This window comes from Oratosquilla oratoria, chromosome 12 (assembly GCF_046742065.1).
Source record: "Oratosquilla oratoria isolate Oo_2021 chromosome 12, ASM4674206v1, whole genome shotgun sequence".
NCBI classification, from domain to species: Eukaryota; Metazoa; Arthropoda; class Malacostraca; order Stomatopoda; family Squillidae; genus Oratosquilla; species Oratosquilla oratoria.
The window spans coordinates 12,486,461-12,513,500 of NC_134788.1; the positions used below are offsets into that span (position 1 = coordinate 12,486,461).

Genomic DNA, 27,040 nt, shown 5'->3' on the forward strand with positions numbered 1-27,040 from the left:
GAGCTACGAAAAAACTTGAACTTGGAGTTAACCAAATTCCCGAATAATCTAGATTGACTGCTATCTGCCATCATCACCTAAGTTTCACCAAGTCTCCGAACTCAACACTTGGATAATGGCAAGCTGGTACGAAATTTTAATGGGCTTTTGTCATACACTGCAGGCCCGCATGTTGTGTTCACAATGACAACTACATAAAATTATAATAAAGATAAAGTAATGGGTATTGTGGTCTTCAGTTCACACTGCATTAGTATATGCAAGGTAATTCATAGGATTGTTTATAGACAGGTCCCAAAAAGAATAATTTAATGCCCCCCCCCCAAAAAAAAGGATGTCTAGCCACCCCATTTTCATCCTCACAAGAGACTACTAAATAAAATCAAAGTCCATGGCATAGAAGGAAAAGTGTTGGAATATATTAGAGCTTGGATAAGGGAGAGAAAACAACAGGTCACCATAAATGGTGTTAAATCCAAATAGAATGTTTCTAATGGATTTTCCAGGGCTCAGGTTTGGGTCCCTTAAGGTTCTTTATGTACAAATATGTCTTGGACAATGGGATTAATAGTGATGCTAGTAAGTTTGCAGAAGATACTAAAATAGGATGCCTAATTAGGTCAGGAGACAACACCGAGATTCTGCAGGATGATCTTAACAACTTGTTGACATGGTTGGTGAAATGGCAAATGGACTTCAATATATCAAAGTGCAGCGTGTTAAACGTAGGGCTACACACCCCAAAAGCATAGTTTAGATAACACGATTTTAGAGAAATCTGAGTGTGAGACATGGGAGTTCTAGCGAGTCCTGACCTTAAATGCAGGAAACAGTGTGTTAGCATCAGGAATAAAGCTAACACAACATTAGGTTTCATTGTTAGGACAGTTATGAATAGAAGTGCACAGGTAATTATCAAACTAGTGTTAGACCCATCCTTGACTATGCGGTATAGTTTTGGTTTCCGTCCTATGGAATAGATATCACTTCACTAGAATCAGTACAGAGGAAAATGACCAAAATGATATATGGGCTCAGAAATTCACCTTATGAGGAGAGGCTTAGGCACCTTAACTTATGCTCTTTGAAAGACGCAGAGTGAGGGGTGATCTAATAGAAGTATTGAAGTGGGTCAAAGGCTTTAACAAGGTTGACTCAAACAAGGCCATCTTATTAACCCCTTCCATACGGTGCCGCACACGTAGGCGTCATGGGGAGCGAGTGTATTCGCGAGGCTGCCATATCGGCGTCTTGATTATATTTATTGTAGTCGCCCCTCCATAATGACATTCTTTCTAATTCTTTTGTAATCGCATTTTCTATGGTTATCAAAATTCACGGGTGAAGAGAGAACGATCGATATAAGCGGTGACTATATTTTATGATGCGAGTATTATTACGACACGTCGTACGGCTGGCATTGGCTGCTGCCACCAAGATCTAAGTCCATGACGCCTACGTGTGCGGCACCGTATGGAAGGGGTTAAGACACCAAGACAAGTCTCGCAGTAATGGAGTTAAATTTGGATAAATTTAGATTTAAGAAGGAAATAGGCAAGAACTGGTTTACTAATAGGGTGGTCAACGATTGGAATAAACTTAGTACTCATGTAGTGAGCGCTGAAACTATCGGTTGTTTTAAGAAATGATTAGGCAACTTTATGGATGGGGATGACATGTGGTAATGGACATGGAACTGCCTAGTGTAGGCCTTACGGTCGCTTGTGGTCTCCTTCATTCTTATGTTCTTATTATATGTTCTTTTATATAACCTTCGCTGATGACGTCAATACTGTGCATTACATAAATGGTTCAGACATCGGAAATGTACTTTCCAGATGCGTGTCTCCTCCGTTCTCATACCACACAATCTACATAAAATCACATGAATCTTAATATAATTACAACTAAAACAATATAATATAAATACAAATTTTAATTCTTATTAAGATACAACATACAGTTGAACACAAGACAACCATACATACACCATTTTTACCACACCCACGCATGGGCGTGACGATAACGGACATTTTTTTTTTTTTTTTTATGTTCACTCTAAGGCGTGACACCTTTCCTCTTAGAACTGATACCTCAGGAGAGCGTATCAGCAAGGACATTATTGTAGCAAAGCATGTGTGACCCTGTCGATTATATTGTATAAAAATTTCACAAATAATATATAAAGTTGTACCTATTATTATTTATAATGTGGGAAAAACTATCCTTTTCAATTTTGGGACCCTGACGTTGGTGGAGGTATGCAATACACAAGGGTCCTTCTAGTTTTTTGTGTACTTGGAATACTTTACATTTTATATTTGGCTTTCCATAATTAAGACAAATCATTATGCACTTATCTTTTTTATATATGATGCAGGATCAAAGATTGCAAGAGTCCTTAGTGTGACTACAATGACAGAGCTGACAAAAATATTTAATATGTATTTTATATTGATCTGATTAGTAGTAAGAAATTACACACACACACATATATATATATACATATATATATCACTGATGACTGATTGCCTTATTTAAATTTTCTAAATTTACAAATGACTATACATAATAAAACAAGTCCATTATTAACTCTCAACTTGTTTAGCTCCAGCTTCTAACTCCCCATTTATTCTCTCTTCTTTAACATTCACCCATTCTTTATACACACTATCTGAATTGACTGGATTTCCATATAATCGGTATCTTTTCAATCTCATAAGTATATTCAAATAATTTTCTCCTAAATGTTTTCTAAATTTGTCTGTAGTAGACTCAAGCTTTCTCCAATATCCATCAACTTTGTCAAGTCACAGAACTGTTCATTCTGATTAACATATTCCACCATTTCTGTTCACTTTGATGAACATATTCCACCCTTTCTGTTCACTTTGAATTTAATTTTTTCTCAAACAGAAAATGTGAAATCATTAAACAATTTCTGTAGTACCAGCCAGGAAATTGATATTCAATACAAGGTGCATTAACATGTTCACTTCCAAATTAGATATCACAATGTGAAATAGAAATATCAAACACTTACTATTTTTATCTCATCCTCCACTCATTGGACATAGCAGTTTTCATGATTTTATCCACTCACTAGCAGTTTGTTTTCACTTTATACCTTTGCTCCCTTTGATATGGTGCACTGGTTATTTGCAATTTTGTTATTTGAATAATGTTTTTCTTTTATTTTATAAATTTACAAATGGCTACAGAATACAGACCATGTCTGTGTGCACTGTCTACCAAAGATGGGTGTCACCTTTTTTTTTCTCCTTTGTTTACCTTTCAAGTAAAGTCAAGCAGAAAGAGAGGATGGGTCTTTCTAGTGGCTTCCTTTCTCAAAAACACAATTTCTGACTTCTAATTCTTGTTTTGACTCTGTTCCTCTTTTGTTAATATTTCTACTATTCCAAGGCTCTTTTACTTTGATCAGCATCTACATTGCTCATGCTGTTATTCTTTGACAGGAGGTCTTTGTGGAAAACTTTATTGATTTTTTCTCTTTCCCAGACAGAATTTGATACATTAGGGAAAAAACTGGAATAATATCAAGTATTCACACTTTTCAGGCCAACAAGGGCTATTTGAGAGGGCGAAATTGATAAGATGCTTCTTGTTTTGTTTTACTTCACTTGACTGAACAAGTACTGGAATGGATTCTCACCAGTGTGAGCCACTAGGTCACACTTGAGAGACCTGCGTGGGTCCTCTTATGCTTTGTGAGAGACTCCTTTTGTGAGAAAGCTGCATCACACAGATTGTAGTGAAAGTAGAGTCCTCCACTACATATAGTTCACAGGTACGGAGGCTCTTGTCCTCCTCCAATGGCCGAGACCATTGTAAAGAGTTAGAAAAAAAAAAAAAAAAATCACAAAGGTCATGGGAAGCTACCCGGTAAAATTCTTATATAATCTAATATCAACATTAAACATTAATAATAAATGAAGTGGCCTTGCTGTGGATGTGCTGTGTCTTGCGACACTGCTTCTGACCCAGGGCAGTGGACAAGGTGCAGGGATGACCCGTCATTCAGGAGGTGCTCAGATGGGAGGGAGGGTGGAGGGGTGTGGAGTGTATTCAGGGATAGAATGGGTGGGAATGATTTTGTGCATTTTCTTTTTGGCTACCTCCCTGGTAAGGGGGAAAAAGCCTTGGTATATGTATGTATGTAATTAGAAGGACAGACCCGAGCTGTTGAATAGGGAGAAATAAAAGTGGGGGTTAAGAAAAAATAATGGGACAACTACAAACTGGGGTGCAACTAGAAGTAAACTGGCCAAACTGTCCTATGAGTCAAACCCAACTGGCTACAACTAAATCTAAACAGCAACCAGGCAAGTGAATGGCTTTAAAGGTCTACTGAGTAGGTTCTCAAAGAGTTGGTGAATATTTGCTAGATGTATGGCTTAGTCACTTTTTTGATAGAATAGTGCAAAAATAAATCCTAATTTTCATGAAATGTAATTAAAAATAGGCCTACCAAAATATCAGTAGCATAAGAAATTTTGCTCTGCCAACTTTCAGCTTTTCTCGTAAGGCTATGATGTCAAGCTTGCTGTTTATGTCCTGATGCTTGCCATGTGCATACATTATAAAATGCTATTCCATGCTGCCAACTTGATCAGTGATCTGTCATATTTCATGCATTAGCAAGGTTTTATCAAGTATTTAGTTTGAAAATCGTTTACTGTGTCACCGCAAGTTGCAACAGTGATTCAACAAAACAAACATCAGTGCTGGAATCTTATCACAATGTACTGTGCTTCTTTGCTCCAAAGTCTCAGGACCTTTTTTTTTTTTATATGAAGCAATGATAAGGAAGACACCTATTCAAATAGATAACAATTACCACAGAAGCAATGAAAGGAGGGCAAGTACATATTTAACTTCTAACATATCTTAATGTAATTTCACTAAGGTAATTCAGGCACAAGGGGGCTGAATTCATATTGAGAATAAAATATATGCATGGTGATTGAAAATTATCATTATTAATTTTCCACTTTCAGACTACTACTGGCTGCATTTCATTCTAATGAAATTTCATGTAGAAAGCAGAAAAAAATAGAGAGGTGCAATGGGAGTGGCGAAGGAGAAGGTTGATCTAACATATGGTAAGTGTATGAGGCATTATTGTGCTATATATGCATCCAAACTGTGAAACTGCATAGGATTTCCTACTGGAACAATGTGATAAATTCAAAATAATTACCTAAACATTTGGTATTGTTCTGATATGACAAACTGAATAAAATGTGCAAACCACAAACCTCCATTTTTTTTTTTACTGAATATGTACACATTTTACTTGGTGAATTACTGATGTTGCATTCTGAATATCCATCATACAAACCTGCAAAATATGCCAAACTTCAGTCTGCTATGAAAGTTCCTGAACCAGTTCTGTCCTTCTTCAACAGACATTCCCCTCTTTCCCAATCCCCCTTTTACCCCATCCATCTCATCCTAGGTTGCCCCCTCATGTACACTCCTTCTACCTCTGCCTTCCACACCTCTTTTATTAATCTTTCCTTACTCATTCTCTCCATTTATCCAATCCATCCCAATACTCTTTCATCAACCCTATCTCCCAACTCCCTTTCCATCCCTGTTCTCCTCCTCACCTCCTCATTTCTCACTCTATTTAGCCTAGTAACCCTTATACTTTTCAGGCTTTTAATTTCAAACACATTCAAATTCCTTCTCTCTTCATCTCTTATGTTCCATGTTTCTGCCCTGTACAGTGCTGTCGGCACAATCACGCCATCATACAATCTCCTCTTAGCATCCATTCCCAAAAGTCTATTTCTCATTACACTTTTTAATCCCCCTAGGCATTTATTTGCTTCTTTCAATCTACGTTCTACCTCCACCCCCACTCCTCCCTTTCCAACCACATTCACATCCAAGTATCTAGAACTATCCACTTTCTCCAGTCTCCCTACCTTAATACTCACTTCCAGCCTGCTGCCACTCTCTCCCCTTGTACATCTCATCACCTTACTTTTACCCACATTTATCTTCATCTTCCTTCTTTTGCACATCTTCCCAAACTGTCACTAATTTCCTCAATCCCTCCTCTGATCCTGCCACAAGCACAGTGTCGTCCATAAACAACAACTGGCTTATTTCCCACTTTTCTCCATTTTCTTTAACCATCTTCAATCCCTGACCCACTACCCTTGCATTCACCTCTTGCACCACCTAATCCATGTATAAATTGAACAGCCAGGGCAACATAACACATCCTTGATGAAGTCCCACCTTTACCTCAAACCAATCTCTCCATTTCTAATCCTGACTGCTTTTAACAGCTTTCTTCCTATCCCATATATCTGTACAACCTCCCACAGTGCCTTCCTGTCTACCCTCCCATAAGCCTATTCCAGATCCATAAAAGCCCAAAAATACATCCTTATCTGTTCCTATAGCTTTCTCACATATCTGTCTTACCACAAAAATCTGATCTACACAACCCATACCTGTCCTAAACCCACACTGTTCATCACCAATTACTCCCTCTGTTCCTCTCCTAATCCTCTCAATCAACCATAGGGCTTCCCAACTTCACTTAACAAGCTGATTCTTCTAAACCTTCTACACTCACACATTCTACCTCACATGCCATTCCATCATCATTGTACCTCCTTTTTTTTTTTTTAGACATTCTGCATGATGCCCATCCAACCCAGATGCATTACCAGCCAGTCCACCATCACTGTACCTCCATTTTTCAGACTTTCTGCATGGGATCCATCCAGACCCAGGTGCCTTACCTGTTCTCATCATCTTAACAGCTGCCTTCACTTCATCATTCCTTATTTCTCCTCCATTTTCCTCACTCATCATGGTCATTTTCTTAGTGCTTCCCACTGCAACTACCTTTCCCTCCCTATACTCCTTCACATTTAGCAACTCCCTAAAATACTCTGCCCACCTTCCTCTCACTGCCTTCTCTTCCATTATCATCTCTCCATCTGCACCTTTTATCTTTTCTTCTCTACTTGATTTGCCTCCTCTTCCTCTTTTAATTTCTTTCCAAAACATTTTTTATTACTTTCAATATTTTCTGTCACACTCTTACCCCGTTTCACATCTGCTATCCTCTTTGCCTCCTTTATCTTATGCTTTACTTCTCTTCTCTTTTCTTTGTACCTCTCATATCATTCCTCATCCTAATTTGTAACCAATCTATGAAAGCCTGTTTCTTCTCTTCTTTCCTTCCTCATCCCACCACTCACTACCCTTCCTTCTATTTCCTCCCATCCTCCTTATTCCACACACCACCTTTGCACACCTTATGACTCCCTCCTTGAACCATCCCCATTCCTCCTCCACTCCTAATTCTACTCTATCCTTCACTCCTTCCAACTCCTCTCTCAGCTTCTTCTTGTACTACTCCTTTTCTTTCTCATTTAAGCAGTTCACCCTAAGTGCCTCCCTACCTTCTGCCCTTTTCCTCTTTCTCCACCTATTTTTCACTCTCAAGTTACCTTCCACCAAAAAGTGATCTGATATTCCCCCACTCTCTTCCCTTAGAACATGTACATCCTTAACTCTTCCTACTCTACTCTTGGTTACCACTATATAGTCAATTAACACTATTTACCACCCTTCCATCCACCACCCTCTCCTTGGAACTCCATACTTCTCAATCACTCATTCTATTGGTTCATTTCCTACCCTAGCATTAAGGTCTCCCAGTACAGCAACATTGGTATTTCTCTCTAATCCCTCTATACAGGTAAAACAAAGGGAATGCCATGCTGGACTAAGTGTGTAGGCATCACTTTTGTAATTGCCTTTCTGCTGGCTTAATCCAAGCCATCGGAAGTGTGATCTTTTCATCATACAAATCATACAGGAATGGCTTCTCTCCAATGTCTATCCTCATATACCTTTGTGAGAGAAGTCTTATGTGAAAAACCAGAGTTAAAGAGATCACACTGAAAAAGCTTCTCTCGTCTGGGAGTCTTCATATGCTGTGTGGGATAACTCTTTTGTGAAAAAGCAGTCACACAGGTCACACTAGAAAACTTCTCCTATGTGGCTCCTCATATGTCTTGTGAGATAAATCTTACTTGAGTAAGCTGCATTGCACAGGTCACATTGGAAAGGCTTCTCTCCTGTGTGGGTCCTCATATGCCTTGTGAGAGTATCCTTTACTGAGAAAGCAGAATCACACAGGACACACTGGAAAGGCTTCTCTCCTGTGTGGGTCTTCATATGCTTTGTTAGAGAATTCTTTTGTGAGAAAGAAGAATTGCACAGGTCACACTGGAAAGGCTTCTCTCCTGTGTGGGTCCTCATATGCTTTACGAGATTACCCTTTTGTGAGAAAGCAGAATCACACAGGTCACATTGGAAAGGCTTCTCTCCTGTGTGAGTCAATATATGCTTTGTGAGACTATCCTTTAATGAGAAAACAGAATCACACAGGTTACACTGGAAAGGCTTTTCTCCTGTGTGGATCCTCATATGCTTTGTTAGAGAATCCTTTACCAAGAAAATAGAATTGCACAAGTCACACTGGAAAGGCTTCTCTCCTGTGTGAGTCCTCATATGCCTTTCAAGACTACCCTTTTGTGAGAAATCAGAATCACATAGGTCACATTGGAAAGGCTTCTCTCCTGTGTGGGTCCTCATATGCCTTGTGAGACTACCCTTTACATAGAAAGCAGAATCACACAGGTCACACTGGAAAGGCTTTTCTCCTGTGTGGGTCCTCATATGCTTTATTAGAGAATTCTTTTCTGAGAAAGTAGATTTGCACAAGTCACACTGAAAAGGCTTTTCTCCTGTGTGAGTCCTCATATGACTTGTGAGATCACCCTTTCGTGAGAAAGCAGAATCACACAGGTCACATTGGTATGGCTTCTCTCCTGTGTGGGTCCTCATATGCCTTGTGAGATCACCCTTTTGTGAAAAAGCAGAATTACACAGGTCACACTGGAAAGGCTTTTCTCCTGTGTGGGTCCTCATATGCTGTGTTAGAGATTTCTTTTCTAAGAATGCAGAATCACACAGGTCACACTGGAAATGCTCTCCTGTGTGGGTCCTCATATGCATTGTAAGATAATGCTTTTGTGAGAAAGAAGAATTGCACAGGTCACACTGGAAAGGCTTCTCTCCTGTGTGAGTCCTCCTATGACTTGTGAGATTACCCTTTTGTGAGAAAGCAGAACCACACAGGTCACATTGGAAAGGCTTCTCTCCTGTGTGAGTCCTCATATGACTTGTGAGATTACCCTTTCTTGAGAAAGCAGAACCACACAGGTCACATTGGAAAGGCTTCTCACCTGTGTGGGTCCTCATATGATTTGTGAGATCACCCTTTTTTGAGAAAGCAGAATCACACAGGCAACACTGGAAACGCTTCTCTCCTCTGTGGGTCATCATGTGATGTCTTACATGATTCATGATATAGCTGTGCCATAGATGTCACACCAGATCCTCTTCACTACATGACACATATGGATTCTCTGGACAGCTCTTCCAAAGGAATGGTGATAGTTACCCTCTTCCTGGAAAATATGTAATCATAAGATTAACATCTAACTCTTTGAAATTGCATAATACACTGTAATAGGATTGTGAGTGCTGTGTACACAAACCATTTGGTATTCAAGTCTCTTTGTACCTAAACAGACCCTTTGTACCATAAACATAAAATATAAATACTAACAGATATGGTACTATTACATATTGCATTCTACCTTTACATTAGAAATATGCTGAGAACCATCCAATAGCTACAAGCATACTCACACCACCACAACTGGAATGACTAAAATTTTGCTCTGGCTTCTTCATCATGTCATGAGATTTGGAAGTGGGAAACAGCCCAGATTGCCAAAGTAGTCATATTTTAACATAATTCCAGAATATTCCATGTTTGAGCTCACAAGACCAGAATCTAAATATGACAAACTCTATGGGGGTTTATTCAGTTCATCTCATCAGACTCAAATAGGTAATGCAAGTCACATCCTTTCAGATAAACTGGTAAGTGGTGTACCTGTGTTATTATTTCTGAAAAACGTAATAAATTATATTGTAGGTGAAATTTCCATATTTTTTCTTGTCACATTAAGTAAAGTACCTGTTTGTCTAATAAAAAGAGTATTGGATATACCTACTAAAACAATCACAACAATCATGATGTAATCAGGAACTGCTATCAAAGGTGCAATCCCAGTAAATATTGAAATAGCAAGAATACGATGTATAATATGAGAATTAGTTCTTTCACATATTCAACCTACAGGTCATTTAAACACAGGCATTATATACACAAACTCAGTCATCTTCCAGGAAGCCTGTGACTCCCTTACCAGTTGTGATACTTGTGTGATAATACATATATACATATACCAAAGGCTTTTTCCCCTTTACAAGTAAGGTAGCCAAAAAACAAAGGCATAAAATCCATTCCCACCCATTCCATCCCCACATACTCCACTCCAATCCACCACCCTCCTTCCCTCTTATCTTGGCTCCTCAGTAACCCCTACATCTCGCCCACTGCCCTGGGTCAGAACCAGCATCGCAAGACACAGCATATCCACAGCAAGGCCATCTCATTAAAACTGTGATCTCCCCTTTTTGTCCCCTCATTCAGAAATGGAAAAGATGGCTTAGAAATCCCTTCAGGATATATAAATTTATTTTTCACACACACTCCCTCACCCCCAATCCCCCACCCACTTTCTCTTCATGCATTACAGCATCATCCATACACAACCATTCTCCATTCACCCCAATCTTCTGTCTTCTCCTGTCATTCCTCAACAGACATTCCCCTCTTTCCCAATGACCTTTTCACTCCGTCCATCCATCTCATCCTTGGTCACCCCCTCATGTTAGCTCCTACCTGTGCCTTCCACAGGTGTTTTAATAATCTTTCTTCACACATTCTCTCCATGTGTCCAAACCATCCCAATACTCTTTCATCAACCTTGTCTCCCAAATCCCTTACCATCCCTGTTCTCCTCCTCACCTCCTCATTTCTCACTCTATCCAGCCTAGTAACCCCTATCATACTTCTCAGGCATCTTATCTCAAACACATTCATACTCCTCCTCTCTTATGTTTCATGTTTCTGCCCCATAAAGTGCTGTTGGCACAATCATTCCTTCATACAATCTTCTTGTAGCATCAATTCCCAAATGCATATTTCTCAGTATACTTTTTAATCCCCCTAGGTATTTAATTGCGTCTCTCAATCTACATTCTACCTCCACCACTCTTTCCTTTCCTGCCACATTCGCACCCAAGAATCTAAAACTTTTCACTTCCTCCAGTCTCTCTCCCTTAACCCCTTCCATACGGTGACGCCTACGTAGGCGTCATGAGGAGCAAGTGGGTACACGAGGATGCCGACATCGGCGTCTTGGTTATATTTATTGTAGTTGTACCTATGTGACCCCCATACTCTGTAAACTGGCTTCATCATATTTTCTATGGTTATCAAAATTCACGGATGAAAGAGAAAACGATTAATACAGTGGTGACTTTATCTTATATAATGCGAGTATTTTTTATTTTATTTTTTATTTTTTTGCAGATGATGCAAAATTACTTAAAAAGGTAAAAACGGAAGAGGACTGCAACTCATTGCAACAAGATCTGAACACGATATGGAATTGGACTCAATAGTGGGAAGTGAAATTTAATATGAAGAAATGTAGTATAATGGAATTTGGAAAGAGTAAAAACAGAATATCAAAAGAATACAGAATTGGAGAAGAAAAAATAAAAAATAAAAACTCTGAAAAAGATCTTGGAGTGATGATTGGAAAGGACATGAAACCTGATAAGCATATAAATAAAATATTTGGAGAAACCTACAATTTATTGAGGTCAATCAAAGTGGCATTTACTTATATGGATGAAGAAATGATAAAAAAAAATACTAACTACACTAATAAGACCAAAACTTGAGTACGCAGGATCACTTTGGACACCCAGCACCAAAAAAGAATATCAAGAAACTAGAAAGACTACAAAGAGCGACAACCAAACTAGCACCGATTTTCGCCGAACTAACATATGAGCAAAGACTATCCAAACTGAACCTACCAACACTGGAACAAAGAAGAGAAAGAGGAGATTTGCTGACTATATACAGAATAATGAAAGGAATGGAAGATTTAGACAGGAACGACCTGTTAGTGTGGGACAATGGTAAAACGAGAGGACACGGAAAAAAACTGAAAAAAGATAGTTATAGAAAAAACTTGAAAAGGAACAGTTTCCCACACAGAGCGATTAATACATGGAACAAATTAGACAACAAAACAGTATGTGCAAACACTAAATTTTGGCCCAGAGTGAAGGGGCTAATACTCACTTCCAATCCGTTGCCACTTTCTCCTCTTGTATATCTCATCACCTGGCTTTTACCCACATTCATCTTCGAACAACAATTGGCTTATCTCCCACTTTTCTTCATTTTCTTTAACCATTACACTTGCATTTACCTCTCATACCACCCCATTTGTGTATAATTAAACAGCCAAGGTTACATAACACGTCCCTGGTGAAGTTCTACCTTTACCTCAAACTACTCACTCCATTTCTGATTTTAACACAAGCTCTACTACTCTCATAAGAATTCTTGACTCCTCTTATCCCATATATCTGCAATACCTCCCACAGTGCCTTCCTGTCTACCCTGTCATAAGCCTCTTCCAAATCCATAAAGGCCCAAAAACCATCCTTACTTTTCCTAAAACTTCCTCACATATCTTACCACAAAAATCTGATCCATGCAATTCCTACCCGTCCTAAACCAACACTGTTCCTCACCAATTACTCCCTCTATTCCTCTCCTAATCCGCTCAATCAAGACCCTCCCATAAGCCTTCCCAACAACACTTAACAAGCTGATCCCTCTAAACTACTAGACTCACACTTGTCCCCTTTTTCCTTGTAGAGTGGAACAATACAGGTACTCCTCCAGTCCTCTGACACTCTACCCACTCTTAAGCAAACATTAAATAACCTCACCAGTCATTGCATCATCACTGTACCTTTTTTTTTAGACATTCTGCATGACACCCATCCAACCCAGATGCCTTACCTGCTCTCATCATCTTAACTGCCTTCACCTCACCTTTTCCTTAATTCTCTTCAAATTTCCTCAGCTACTGTCATTTTTTAGCACTTCCCACTGCAATTACCTTTTCCTCCATATCTAGCAACTCCCTAAAATAATCTGCCCATCTTCCTCTTACTGCCATTTCTTCCATTATCCTCTCTCCATCTGCACCCTTTACCTTTTCTTCTCTACTTGATTTGCCTCCTCTCCCTCTTTTCATTTCTTTCCAAAACATCTTTTAATAACTTTCAAAACTTTATGTCATACTCTTACCTCATTTCATATTTGCTCTTCTCTTTCCTCTTTTATGCTTTAATTGTCTTCTCTTTTCTTTGTACCTCTCATATGATTCTCTTATCCTATTTTGTAACCAATCTGCGAATACTCGCTTCTTCTCTTCTACAACCTTCTTTGCTTCCTCATCCTACCACTCACTACTTTTTCTTCTATTTCCTTTCATCCACCTTGTTCCACACACCATCTCTGCACATTTTGTGACTCCCTCCTTGAACCATCCCCATTCCTCCTCCACTCCTATTACTACTCTATATCCTTTACTCCTTCCCACTCCTCTCTCAGCTTCTTCTTGTACTCCTCCTCTTTCTCATTTAAGCAGTTCACTTTAAGCACCCCCCTACCTTCTGTCCTTTTCCTCTTTCTCCATCTATCCTCCATTCTCAACTTATCTTCCATCAAAAAATGATCTGATATTCCCCCACTCCCTCCCCTTAGAACATGTGCATCCTTAAATATTCCTATTATTCTTCTGGTTACCATTATATTGTCCATTAATGCTCTATCTACCACCTTTTCATTCACCACCCTCTCCCATGTGTTCTTATCCTTGACTTTCTTCCTCACTGCATTTGCTATCATCAACTCTCTTTCTAGACACATCTCTACCATCAATTCTCCACTACAACTTTTTCCTGGAACTCCACACTTTCCAAACACTCTGTTGGTTCATTTCCTACCCTAGTATTAAGGTCTCCCAATACTACGACATTGACATTTCTCCCTAAACCATCTATACATTCATTTAAATCTATCCAAAAAGCCTCCCTTTCCTCTATGTTCTTCTCACTACCAGGCCCACATGCATTTATAAAAACCCACATCTCCCCTCCCAATTTCACTAAATGCCAACACATCCATCTTTCTTCTCACAAACATACTGCCTATCTCTTCCCTTTTACTCTCATCTGTACCACATCCATGCACATTAAAAGACCCTCTTATGCCTTTACTTTCTTTAGGAATGTCCCCTTTGTGGAACCTTTATTTGATATTAGTATTATCTCAGCATAGAAGGTGTCCCTGCCTATTAACATTAATCAATGTAGAGTTGGATATTATAAGAGTTTTGGTCCCATGTGAGCATTTCCCACCTTGAAGATGACAGCCTTATTGCTGAAATCATTTGATCAAGTAATGTAGTTGACAGCAAGAATGATTACTATCCCAACCTCTTCCATGATGCTGAAGAACATGCTACCAAAGAACATACCCCTACATCTTACTGGTTTGTGACATACTATAAGGAAAACAGAGGTAATTTCATCCATGCTGCTAAGTATCTAGAGAGACTGGAGTGTTCCCTACAAATAACCTAAAAGAAATATGGTAAGGATAATCTGAGGTAAGGACAACACAGGCCATGATGTTCCTTCATCTACCTTGTCCTTCAGATGGAATTTTCAAATCCATCAAACAACACCAAACATTCAATTACTACAAAGCACATATCCACAACCAAGACCTACATAAATTCTCAGAAATATCAGTTATGCCCTGATAATGTTCACGGAATGACAAAGACAAGAGAATATAGTAGCATGCTCATGCTCACATTTTATGGTCCATATCTCCCTGAGTGAGTAAACATTGGTCTTCTTTCTCTCCCAATAAAAGTTTTCATCAATTGTCTTTTACAGTGTTACCAGTGTTAAGAGTTTCACCATGGAAGGAAGAACTGTACAAATGGTCCCCAATGCAGTCATTGCTTTGGCCTTGACTCACGCCCTACTCTTGATTGTGAATCAGAACTTCATAGTTTCCATAGCAGAGAAGCTCACTTAATACATTCTCAACAATGCAAAGAGTACTGTCTTGAACAAGACATTCTTCAACTGGCTAGTCTTGGTAGTGCCAAGCATGTACTTCATTTTTGACGAATGGATGGTGGAGCAAAGACATATGCCTTCTCCTTCCACTCCATCCCCGTCCCTCCACTTCTATGAGAATCCTGCTTCCGCTGTTCAGTCCAGAACAAGTTCTCTATTTTGTCAAGTTACACTGTATCATCAACAAATCCCTCCATCTCATCTTTAGCACTGCATTCCATTGCATCTTCAACAAAACCCTCTTCTACATCATTAACAAAACCCTCAGTAACATTACAGACTCCCAAAACATAAGCCCATATTGCAAAAGTCCATGCTCACACAGATTCCCAATCAAGAACCCATACTAAGGATAGCAAATCAATACAGACGCATTTTCAACAAAATCTGGTATGCCACTTCTGTATCTCACCTGAAGATACAAATTACACAAATACATTTGGATATTTTGTTTACTTTTCCTTACTAGTAACCAGCATATTACTGGCTCATGTGCCAGTTTTATGATTCATCTGCACACACACACACACACACACACACTTCAACGAACGGACGGCTTAGAAGACGTTCTGAAAAGTGAAAAATAGAGGATTCCAAAGCAAAGGAAGTACCTATTGTATTTGCAGGGTGGGGGGGGAATTGCTCGTGGGGTAGTGGGAAAGTAGGGAAAGAGGAGAAGGGGAGGGATTGCTGAGGGAAATGGAAGGAAATGAGGAAGGAGAAGACTTGGCCCAGGCAGACAGACGAAATGTAAACATCAAAAAACGGCCCCCCGACCAACTGAGTGACGACGAAATGTCTAATAAAAATGTAAAGATCAGAAACATAGATAAGAGCAGTACAATGGAAGGTGAGGATGATAATTTCAAAAGATTTAATGAAAGGGCGGCGGATATCAACCTCCCCCGACTGACAAAACTGGAGGAAAAACTTCAACAAATGTCTGACAACTGGGAAGTTAGGTTTGGCAAGATGACAAAAATCGCCGAGAGGTTTGAAAAATTGGAAAAACTAGAGAAGGCGAACAAAAACTTAACTGATGAAATAGAAGACCTAAAAAGACAGTTAAGAGAAGTAAAGGTGGAGAATGAGGAATTGAAGAGGAATAGTAAAGAAAACAGAGAGGCCATAACTAAAGAAGCTAAGAATTGGAAAGCAACCCAAGAAGACAATAAAGTTTCATTCACTGACATAGTCAAACAGCAATTGAAAGAACATACTGAAGACTCGGTTATTAAAGTGATGAGACAAAAGGAGAATATAGTAAGAGATTTAGCAGACAAGAAGAAATGTATAATTATATTAGGAATGGAAGAAAAACACAACCTAGATAGAACCACAAGAATCAAAGAGGAAAATGAAAAAGTAAGCCAAATACTAGAATCAGTTCAGGAAGATGAACCAGAAATTATGAAGCAAATCGAAGAGAAATTTAGACTCGGAAAGTATAGCACAGATAAGACCAGACCAATTAAGATTAAATTCAAGTCACAAACGACGGCAGAGAATATCTTATCCAAAACAGGGAAACTAGCAACAAGTGAACAATATAAAAAGGTATGGATAAAAAAGGAAATGAATAAAGAGGAAAGAGAGGAAGAAAAACAGAAAAGACTTGAAGCTAAGGAAAAAAACGAGAAAAGAATGGAGTCAGAAAAAGAGAGATTCTATTGGAGAGTAGTGAATATGAAACTAAAGAAAGTCGACATACAAGAGAAAAACAAAAGGGAAACAGAGAACACAATGGAAGTGGCAGAAAACTAAGAGTGTCTTACACAAATATAGATGGATTAATTACAGGATTGAATGAGCTGAATGATTATTTGAAGGAAAAAGAACCAGACATAATGGGAATTGTAGAAACAAAATTAAAAGGTCCACTACCACCCAACAGTGTAGGACATGATGCATATAATTATTGGATTAGAAACAGAGTGAAAAAGGAAGGGGGTGGAGTTATGTTCCTGACTAAGAAGGATATAAACGTGAAGGGTGTCACATATGGAAAGAATACAGTAGAGATGATAATGATGGAAGTAGAAGACAGAGATAAGAAGAGCAGAAAGTTTGTGATAAATTATGTGCCCCCGAAAACAGCCTCATGGTAAGAGAGTGAACATAAAAGTATGTTAGAGGACACAAAGATAGCATTAAACAAGATAATGGAAGAGGGAGGAAGAATAGTTATGATGGGCGACTTTAATTGCAAAGAAATCTGCTGGGAAGAAATGACAGTAAAGGGTGGAGACGGCTCATGGGGAAACGCTCTACTTGAGATGGTTACTGACCATACAATGACACAATAGATACAGGAGAACACTAGGTATAGAAATGAAGAAGAGCCATCGAGACTAGACCTAATAATTACATCTGAACCTAGAATAGTGGACAAAATTGAATATAAAACACCAATAAGTAAAAGTGACCACATATTGATTGAACTGGAACTTAATGAAGAAAAGTATATGAAAAGAAATGAACAATATAGAAAAGGAAGAATGATGTATGAAAAAACAAACTTTGATAAAATAAGAGAATTCTTTCAAAAGGAAAACTGGGAAGAAATATACAAAGAAGAAACAACAGTAGAAGAGAAATGGAATATTTTGACAAAAATTTACAAAAAAGGAGTGAAAAAGTATGTCCCAAGACAAAAACAAGAAAAAGAATATGTAAAGTGCTGGTACAACAAAAGTTGTAGGGAGTTAAAAGACAAAAGAGACAAAGCCTGGACCAGATTGAAAAAATACAGTAGACCTGAAAAATGGAAAATATATACCTGTTATAGAAATGAATATGTACAAACGTGCAGAGAGGAAAAGAGAAAATATGAAAAAGATGTCATAGAAAAGTGTAAAGATCAACCAAAACTATTCTACAGATTTGTAAACAATAAACTGAAAAACAAACAAGACTTGGAGAAATTAAGACAAGAGGGAGTTGAATACACTGAGGAAATGGAAATGGCAGAAATTATGAACAAACATTTTAAATCAATGTTTACAAGGGAGAACATACAACCTGAAGAGAACGAATGGAAAGAGAAAGTCCCCCCTATGGAAGAAATAGAAGTAACAAAGAATGAAATATTAACACACTTGAGTAATCTTGATGTCAGAAAATCGCATGGACCAGATGAAATAGCAAACTGGATACTGAAAGAATGCAGGAATGAACTGGCAGACAAAATACATAGCATACTAAACAGTTCCTTGAAAGAAGGAAAAGTTCCAGAAGATTGGAAAAAAGCAAATATAGTACCTATATATAAAGGAGGAAATAAAGAAGAACCTACCAACTATAGACCAGTCTCTCTAACAAGTACAATAGCAAAAATTTGTGAAAGAATTATCAAAAATAGATGGGTAAAATATTTAGAAAAAAACAAAGTGTTAAATCCAAGGCAATTTGGATTCAGACAAGGACGATCATGCGTCACCAATTCAATATGTTTCTATTCAAGGCTAATAGATATAATACACGAAAGAGATGGATGGGCGGACTGTGCATTCCTAGACCTAACGAAAGCTTTTGACAAAGTACCACATAAGAAGTTGCTTAAGAAATTAGAAACTGAAGGAGGAATACAGGGCAAACTACTAAATTGGATGAAAGACATTTTGCAAGAAAGAAAAATGAGAGTAGTGATAAGAGACCAGCACTCAAAATGGGATGAAGTAATAAGCGGTGTTCTGCAGGGAACAGTTCTGACCCCAATAATGTTTGCTATATATATTAATGATATGGATGAAGGAATTGAAAGCTTTATGAGCTTCTTTGTAGATGATGCAAGACTACTGAAAAGAGTGAAAACTGAAGAAGATTGTGAATCACTACAGAGAGATCTAAATAAAGTACAGAAATGGAGTAGGAAGTGGGAGATGGAGTTCAATACAAAAAAGTGTAGTATAATGGAATTTGGAAAAAGCAAAAATAGGAGCATATAAATTGGGAGAAGAAGGAATAAAAAAAGTAGAAAATGAGAAGGACCTGGGAGTCATTGTTATGAATAATATGTCACCTGAGAAACATATAAATAAGATTTTTGGAGAAACTTATAATCTAATAAGAACAATCAAAGTTGCAATTACATACATGGATGAAGAAATGGTGAAGAAAATCCTAATCACCCTGATAAGACCAAGATTGGAATATGCAGCAATGACATGGTCACCAAGTACAAAAAAATGTATAAAAAAACTTGAACGAATACAAAGAGCAATTACAAAATTGGCACCAACACTCTCAAAACTATCATATAAAGAGAGACTAGAAAAACTTGAACTACAGACACTAGAGCAAAGAAGAGAGGAGATTTGATAGCTATTTACAGAATCATGAAAGGCATAGAAATTACTGATAGAGAGAATCTGATAAAATGGGATGACAGAAATACAAGAGGACACGGAAAGAAAATAAAAAAAAGACAGCTATAGAAGAGATTTGAAAAAGAACAGCTTTCCTCACAGAGTAATAGACAGTTGGAACAAGTTAGATGAGAAAGTGGTGTGTGCAAAAACAATATATGAATTTAAAAATAGTTTAGATAAAATGAGATATAAAGACGGGACCCCACGAGCATAGCTCCCCTTCCCGTAAAATACAACTAGGTAAATACACACACACACACACATTCCAATAACAAGGAATGTTATTGGAATGGATGAAAGATTTCTTGAACAGGAGAAAAATTAGGGTGGTACTTAGAGACAAGAACTAGACCTGGGAAGAGATGATAGGTGAGGTCCCACAAGGTTCTGTATTGGGGTTCCGATAATGTTTGCCATACACATAGATGACATGGATGAAGGTGTGGAATGTTATATGAACTTCTTTGCAGATGATACAAAACAACTAAAGAGAGTAAGTACAGATGAAGACTGTGAATCACTACAGAAAGATCTGGATAATGTCTGGGAATGGAGTCAGAAGTGTGAAGTGAATTTCAACATCAGGAAATGTAGTATAATGGAATTTGGAAAAAGCAAAAATAGAATATAGGGACATTATAAAACTGGTACAAAGGAAGTTAAAAAAGTCAACTCGGAAAGGGACCTAGGAGTAAGTATCAGCAATGACATGGCACCAGACAAACATATCAACAAAATAGTCAGAGAATTTTTCAATTTACTAAGATAAATGAAATTGGCCTTTGACTACCTGGTTGAAGAAATGGTAAAGAAAATATTAGTTACATTGATAAGACCAAGACTGGAGTATGCTGCAACACTATGGACACCCAGTACTAAAAAGAACATAAAGAAATTAGAAAGAATTGAAAGAGCAACGACAAAGATGGCACCAACGCTCTCCAAATTGACATACGAACAAAGATTGGACAAATTCAAACTACCATATTTTTTGGACCATAAGGCGCTTCGTACCATAAGGCACTTTGCACCATAAGGCACACCCGTAATTTGCTATTCCCCGTCCTAACATAAGGTGCACCTGACCATAAGGCGCACATGGTCTCGTCATCGGATAATCATGCATATGTGAGTGCATTCAGAACTGAACATTTTCGTTGTTGAATGAGAAAAACCGGTTGGGATTTAGCAAAATTACAAAAATAAATGATATATTTTTCTATTTTGGTCAGTGAAATCAGACCACCCCCATGGACGGTCTGTCCTGCCAATACCCATAAAAAACAACATAAAGACATTACGGGAATTGTGGAGAATAAAACCAACATTAGCAGTTTTATTCCCGGAATTCTCTATTCACTTAAAAACACAAGATTACAAAGGAAGGTAAATTTTTAGTTTCGACCATGGGCGCAATATAGCATACATATATATACCAAGGCTTCTTCCCCCTTACAAGGTTGGTAGCCAAAAAGGAAAAGGCATAAAATCACTCCCACCCATTCCATCCCTGAATACACTCCACATTCCTCCACCCTCCCTCCTATCTTAGCACCTCCTGGATGAAGGGTCATCCCTGCACCCTGTCCACTGCCACTGCAAGGCCACTTCATAAAATTGGCGACCCCCCCCTCTCCGCCCCCCCCACTGCATAAATTATAATGTATCAACATAATATGCAATTTTTTGAGCTGAAATAAAAAAACAAAAAAGGTGCTAAAACAGATTTCATAAGTAACGAAGTCATATTGGATGAATGGTATGCCATGTTTGTTATGATAGATGCCGATGTCGAAGAAATGAAAGGATGATAAATTCGTCTAACCTAACCTAACCTGTGATTAATAAATCATTACCTGCAAATTAAAAGTCATCCAGCTCATCCTCATTGACATCGTCGTGAGAGACGTTGGCGGGCTTTTCAACCACTCCCTCAGCTTGCCGGGTATACAAAGTTCTTGCAGCTTGAAGGAATGCATGTATTTCTGCTGCATAACATTCCTTCAAGAAAATGTACCTGATGAGGTACTGTCAGAAGTATCGAGGCCGTCAAATGACAGACGACAAGATGGCATCCCAATCCTATGCTACCGACTTCGTTCATTAGCATATTTGCTTGTAGCAAGGTATCTTTTATTTTCATTTCCGCCCGCAAAATTGCATACTACGCTGATACATTTTAATTGACTAAATTAATGATTAATTTTCTATTGCTATTTTGCGCCCATGGTCTTAACTAAAAAAATACCCAGATGACTACAGTCTGAATGGAGCGAGACTTGACCAATGCAAAATGGCTGTCTGTCTTGTGGACACTATTATGTCATAGCCATGATAGCGTGAATGAATGCTGTGGCATGGACTCGAAAACTGTCAAAGTTTTTGCAATTTTCTTGTCAAGATACATGCATCTTGGTTATAACTTGGTTGTAGCTTTTGGCCTATGCACTGTCTTCATCGGCAGGCTAGCTACAAAATGTGTCAAAATAACATGTCACTGTCCGAGGCATTTTTTTGCACTGAACCCACACATAAGGCACACCTCACGATAAGGCGCACCACCCGATTTTGGCCGATTTTAAGGATTTTGCCTACGCCTTATGGTCCGAAAATATGGTACCAACCCTAGAACAAAGAAGTGTAAGAGGAGATCTACTAACCATCTACAGAATTATGAAAGGGATGGAAGTCCTTGATAGAGATGATTTACTAAAGTGGGATAAAAGAAAAACAAGATGACACAAAAAAAAAAAGGATAGTTACTGAAGAAATCTGGAAAAAATAAAAAAGAATAAAAAAAAAAATAGCTTCCCACACAGAGTGGTAGATATCTGGAACAAACTGAATGAGGAAACAGTGAATATGGTAGTTATATATGGAGCTCACAATACTCACAATGACAAGTGCTAGCAAACGATAAAGTTCAAGTTTGCAGCTGTGAGACTAGCGAATGACTTTATACTATAATATACCAAAATATTTGCCGGACTCAATATTCTAAAAATCACTACCAACATTACTATTACTTTGTAATACTTATATATGGGTTTTAAAATACTTAATGAGAAGAGATAGAGTTAAGTATTGCAGCAGAGACCGGACCTGACCTAACCTCTCCCCTTGGCCTTGGTAAATATAAAGGTGTCCACTCATCTCAATTTTTCTTAAATAGTTATTGACACTACTATTAGTTTGTAGTACTTTTATCTGAGTTCAAAAACATGCAGAATGATATGAGCTAACCGACTATATAGGTAATTGCAAGCAACTTGATAAATACCCGCACATTTACCCCTGTTCAGAATGCCAATTACACTACCAAGCGGTAAGTGAAGTGTAGCAAATGTCAAAAGTAAATTCACAACGCATTTACTCAGCTATTTCACCACTATATGATTTAACTTACGAATTCAATAAAGGTACACTTTTGTAGCCTGTACAAAACACAGCCACGAAAACAAGGTCTTCACATAGATGAAAGAGTGCAACTCGTGGCTTCGCTGTCTATGACGTCATATGTAAATAAACAATGCCAGGAACTTGAAGAATAATGGAGTGAAACATAAGTAGATGGTGGCAATCAAAGACTATATACGAAAGACTGGAAGGCACGAAAAAGGTGTAAATAGCCTAACTGATTACTCATGAGTTTAGTTACTTCAACCAACGCTAGAGATCGCTGTGCTTTATTCGGAAAGAATTAGCGGGCTTTTTGGATCGTCTGCATGTTTACATTTCAGCCATATGTGACTTGGAACACATGGTTGGTTCAAACGGTCCAAAAGTTCTCATCCTGAATTCATGTACCATCGGTTTCCTAAAGAACCACAAAGGTAAGTGTATATTGTACTGCCAACATTAAGTATTATAGACATATAAGTGTCATTTTATTCATTAAGTAAAATTGTAAATCAACATTCTCTTCTTTTTTGATAGATGTTCAAAGTGGATACAAGTAACCGGTATATCGACATTAAGGAAGAAAACACCTACACAATTAAATAAAAGTCAAATGATATGTAGCCATAATTTTTCTCAACGGCAATATGCATCATCAACCCGTTTGTGCCCCAATGCATACCCAGATCAAAATTTGCCTGCTGAGTGAGTCAATGCAGTTTTATATATACATTATCATAAGATTACAATAATTAACATTGTTTGGTAAGAAGTAATGATTTTCATTATGCGTTATATTATCTATCAGATCCAGCACACCCAGATGAGCCAGAAATAACCAGTATGGATGCAGGTAAGTGCTTGATCAATGTGTAAATAGTATAGTACAGTTATAAGGTTAATTGAAATGACTTTATTTTATTAGCACATTGCATTTGAAACAAAACATTGGTTGTCTCTATATATTATATATTTCTGTATTACTTTAAAGTTGAACATTATTTAGAATATTCTTTCATTGCCATTAGCTAATTTTTGTATTTGCACAAAACATATTTCAACTTGAAATTACAAACTAAATTCTGAGCATAGATACCTTACATACATTATCTGTTTATAACTACAAAACATCACATATATTATTTTACAGATATTGACCTGCACTTGGATACTGCAAGTACTTTGCAAGTACTTTGCATCACCAGCAAATTGAAATGGAAATCTTGCCAAGTTCATTGGATGAGAACTTTGGTTAGTACTGACCATTTATTAGCATTGCATGATTCTATAAGACCTGTAAATCATAAAAAGTAAGCAACATATGTCAAATTGCAACAACAGATATTAGTACCACAATTGAGTCCACAGTTATATAGATGTTTTATAGACCTGCTTCACACTCTTGGCATAAATGTGATAATGTGATAAGAATAGAAATTGTTCTGGTAGATGTTCTTTGGAATTAATAAAATTATGAAATAAAACCTAAGCTTTCATTTGCCCATATTACCACATATAATACCCATGAAGACTAATGATAAAGAAATTCATATGTATATAAATCAAATAAGAGAATTATATATATATATATATATGTATATATTATGTGTGTGTGTGCGTATGTATATGTGTGTGTGTGTGTGTGTATATTATAATTTTTCTTTATATTTTATGAAAAATTCAGAGGTATGAAAGATATTATATATACGAGATATTGTCAAATGTCAAGTATGTGAAAGCAAATACTATTTACACAGTAATGGTTACAAATGAAGTAAAAAAAAAAAAAAAAGTATTGAACTAAAATAATAATCATATACAAGGCCGAAAATATCAATCAATATATAATTCTAAAAATATATAAAATACAATAAAATGGCAACAATAGCTATCGCTTCGATTTTTAAATTTTCAACCGCTCAATAGATGGCGTTAAAACCCCAATAATCTAGCGGTATTTGGCATTAATTCTGGCTACATATTTTTGCTAAACACCTTACGAACCCTTCCTGTCTTTCTTTTATAGTCTTTGGTGGCAATGATGAATTGACGGCAGGGAAATTCTTATTCAAGAAAGCAAAAATAGATGTTAAAAAGGAGACACTACACAAAATATGGAAAGCAAGAGAAAATATGAAGGAGGCCCTCGGGCGGAATATAAACGGCAGAAACAAAACAAAAACATTTAGGATAAGATTATTCTCGCGTTCGGAGTATGAACAAAAGAAACAAAACACAAACGAAACGCTTTATAGTCAGTTAGGGTAAGAAATAGTTGCAAAGTCTCGCGGTCGGATATCCGGGTCCCCGACCATGGCAACTAGGCCTCCATATTTGATTAGGGGAAAGCAACAACATACGTGAGAGGTGCTCTCAGTTAGATTCTAGTCGTAGGTTCTGTCAACATCATGCCCAAAAGTTGCTATGCATTAGGGTGTACCTCCAGTGTAAAGAAGAACAGTACTTTGAAGTTCCATATGTTACCATAAAGTGGGGATAGCCGTAGTGAGTGGCTAAGAGCTATCAACAGGTTAGCACTGAAGCCAGATGAGTCAGTGGATTAAGGAAAGTTATGGGAAACTAAATCAAATCATATACATGTTCTCAGTCTGCATTTTATCACTCGTGGTTTCATATTCATCATACGTCTATTGATATGCAGTAAACTGATCAACTTTTCGTGTTAGTATCCATGTTATACATAGATCACGTTGGCATGTAGATCACATACCAAAATATGTTTTATATATATATGGGGTGTACGGGTTGAGATTGCGTAGGGGTAGCACTTTTGCAGAAAGGCTGACGCACCAGAAACTTCCGGGGTGGCTGGACTGCACTAGTCCCCATGTTCTCACCCAGCTCGCGTGTATGACTCCTAGCAGGGCCCCGACATGGGGGGTGAGTGCCGCCCCGGGGCGAGTCGAAAAGTGTCGCCCCCTACACACACACACCACCACTACCACCACCACCTTCCACATCTGATGGTCACAAGCACGATTCACACGTAACATTCATTCACAAAACAACGTTTATACACAACTCATGATAGATAAATCATACATTAAAAGTACATTAGGGGGAATTTACTTTACCATCTTTTCACCAAAAGTGCCGCCCCTCCACCCTCAAAAACGTGCCGCTACGGGGCATTGCCCCCCCCCCTGCCCCTCCCCTTGTCGGGGCCCTGGCTCCTGGTAGCTGCTCAGGCACAGCATCGGCCACTCCCTGGTAACGGTGTCGTCCCACCGGCTAAACTACACATCGGGTAACCAGCCCGAAGTAATCGGCTGGCTATAGGTGATAGCTTCCCTTGTGTGCCTAGCAGTCAACGGCCAACCACTCGGATGGGCGGAAGAACTGCGGCCTCAAACGCCAATGGCTTCGGGCAGATGAGCGTGCGAGGTAACATTGCGCACTATACCTGATCACCAACCGTCTCGGATCCCCGTGCCACAGGACCCTGACCAGGCCTCTGGATATTCGTCGTGTGAATACAGATATGCAACTGTCTTCGCACGTTAAATCTTCTCACGCACAGGCACTCTCACAGATCATACATCTCTCTCCCCATCTCCATCTCACCTACATCTCTTGCTCATTTTCTTATTTTGCAAGCAGGTCTGTGCAGCTGGAGGTTTCTAGCCGTAGCCTGGCACGGAGGCGGTAGCCACAAGATGGTCGTCTGTGCACCTGGACTGTGGTTGTGACTGAGCAGTCCTTTTTAGGATCCACTCTGCTCACCCTGCACTGGGAAGGGGCTGGAAAAGGTGCCCTAAACATAGCCCGCCTCAACCTTCCTGTCTAGGCCAACCGCAGCCAGAAGGACCACCACCCTTTGCGGTCGAAGACAAAAAGAATTCAACCTGAAGTTCGGTTCCTGGAATGTCAGGACCCTTGACGACAACCCAAACTCTGAGAGACCTGAGCGACGGACAGCAATCGTTGCCCGTGAGCTCAGCAAATTGGTATAGCCGCCCTAAGTGAGACCCGTCTAGCTGACGAAGGACAGCTGAGAGAGACTGGTGGTGGTGGTG

The 27,040-nt window shown here is 38.5% G+C and overlaps 1 protein-coding gene across 1 annotated transcript; it reads right to left on the reverse strand.

Moving 5' to 3' along the window:
- Positions 1-2,013: 2,013 nt before the first annotated feature.
- On the reverse strand, positions 2,014-23,137 carry LOC143030976 (uncharacterized). Its single transcript, XM_076194281.1, has 2 exons — positions 23,011-23,137; positions 2,014-9,533 (listed from the first exon to the last, which is right to left on the reverse strand). Exon 2 carries the CDS (start codon positions 9,427-9,429, stop codon positions 8,038-8,040), a length of 1,392 nt encoding a protein of 463 aa, XP_076050396.1. The 5' UTR covers positions 9,430-9,533; positions 23,011-23,137; the 3' UTR covers positions 2,014-8,037.
- Positions 23,138-27,040: the final 3,903 nt, after the last annotated feature.

Coding starts and splice junctions, on each gene's coding strand:
- LOC143030976 (XM_076194281.1), bottom strand. CDS start 9,429: ATGAATCATGTAAGACATCACATGATGACCCACAGAGGAGAGAAGCGT.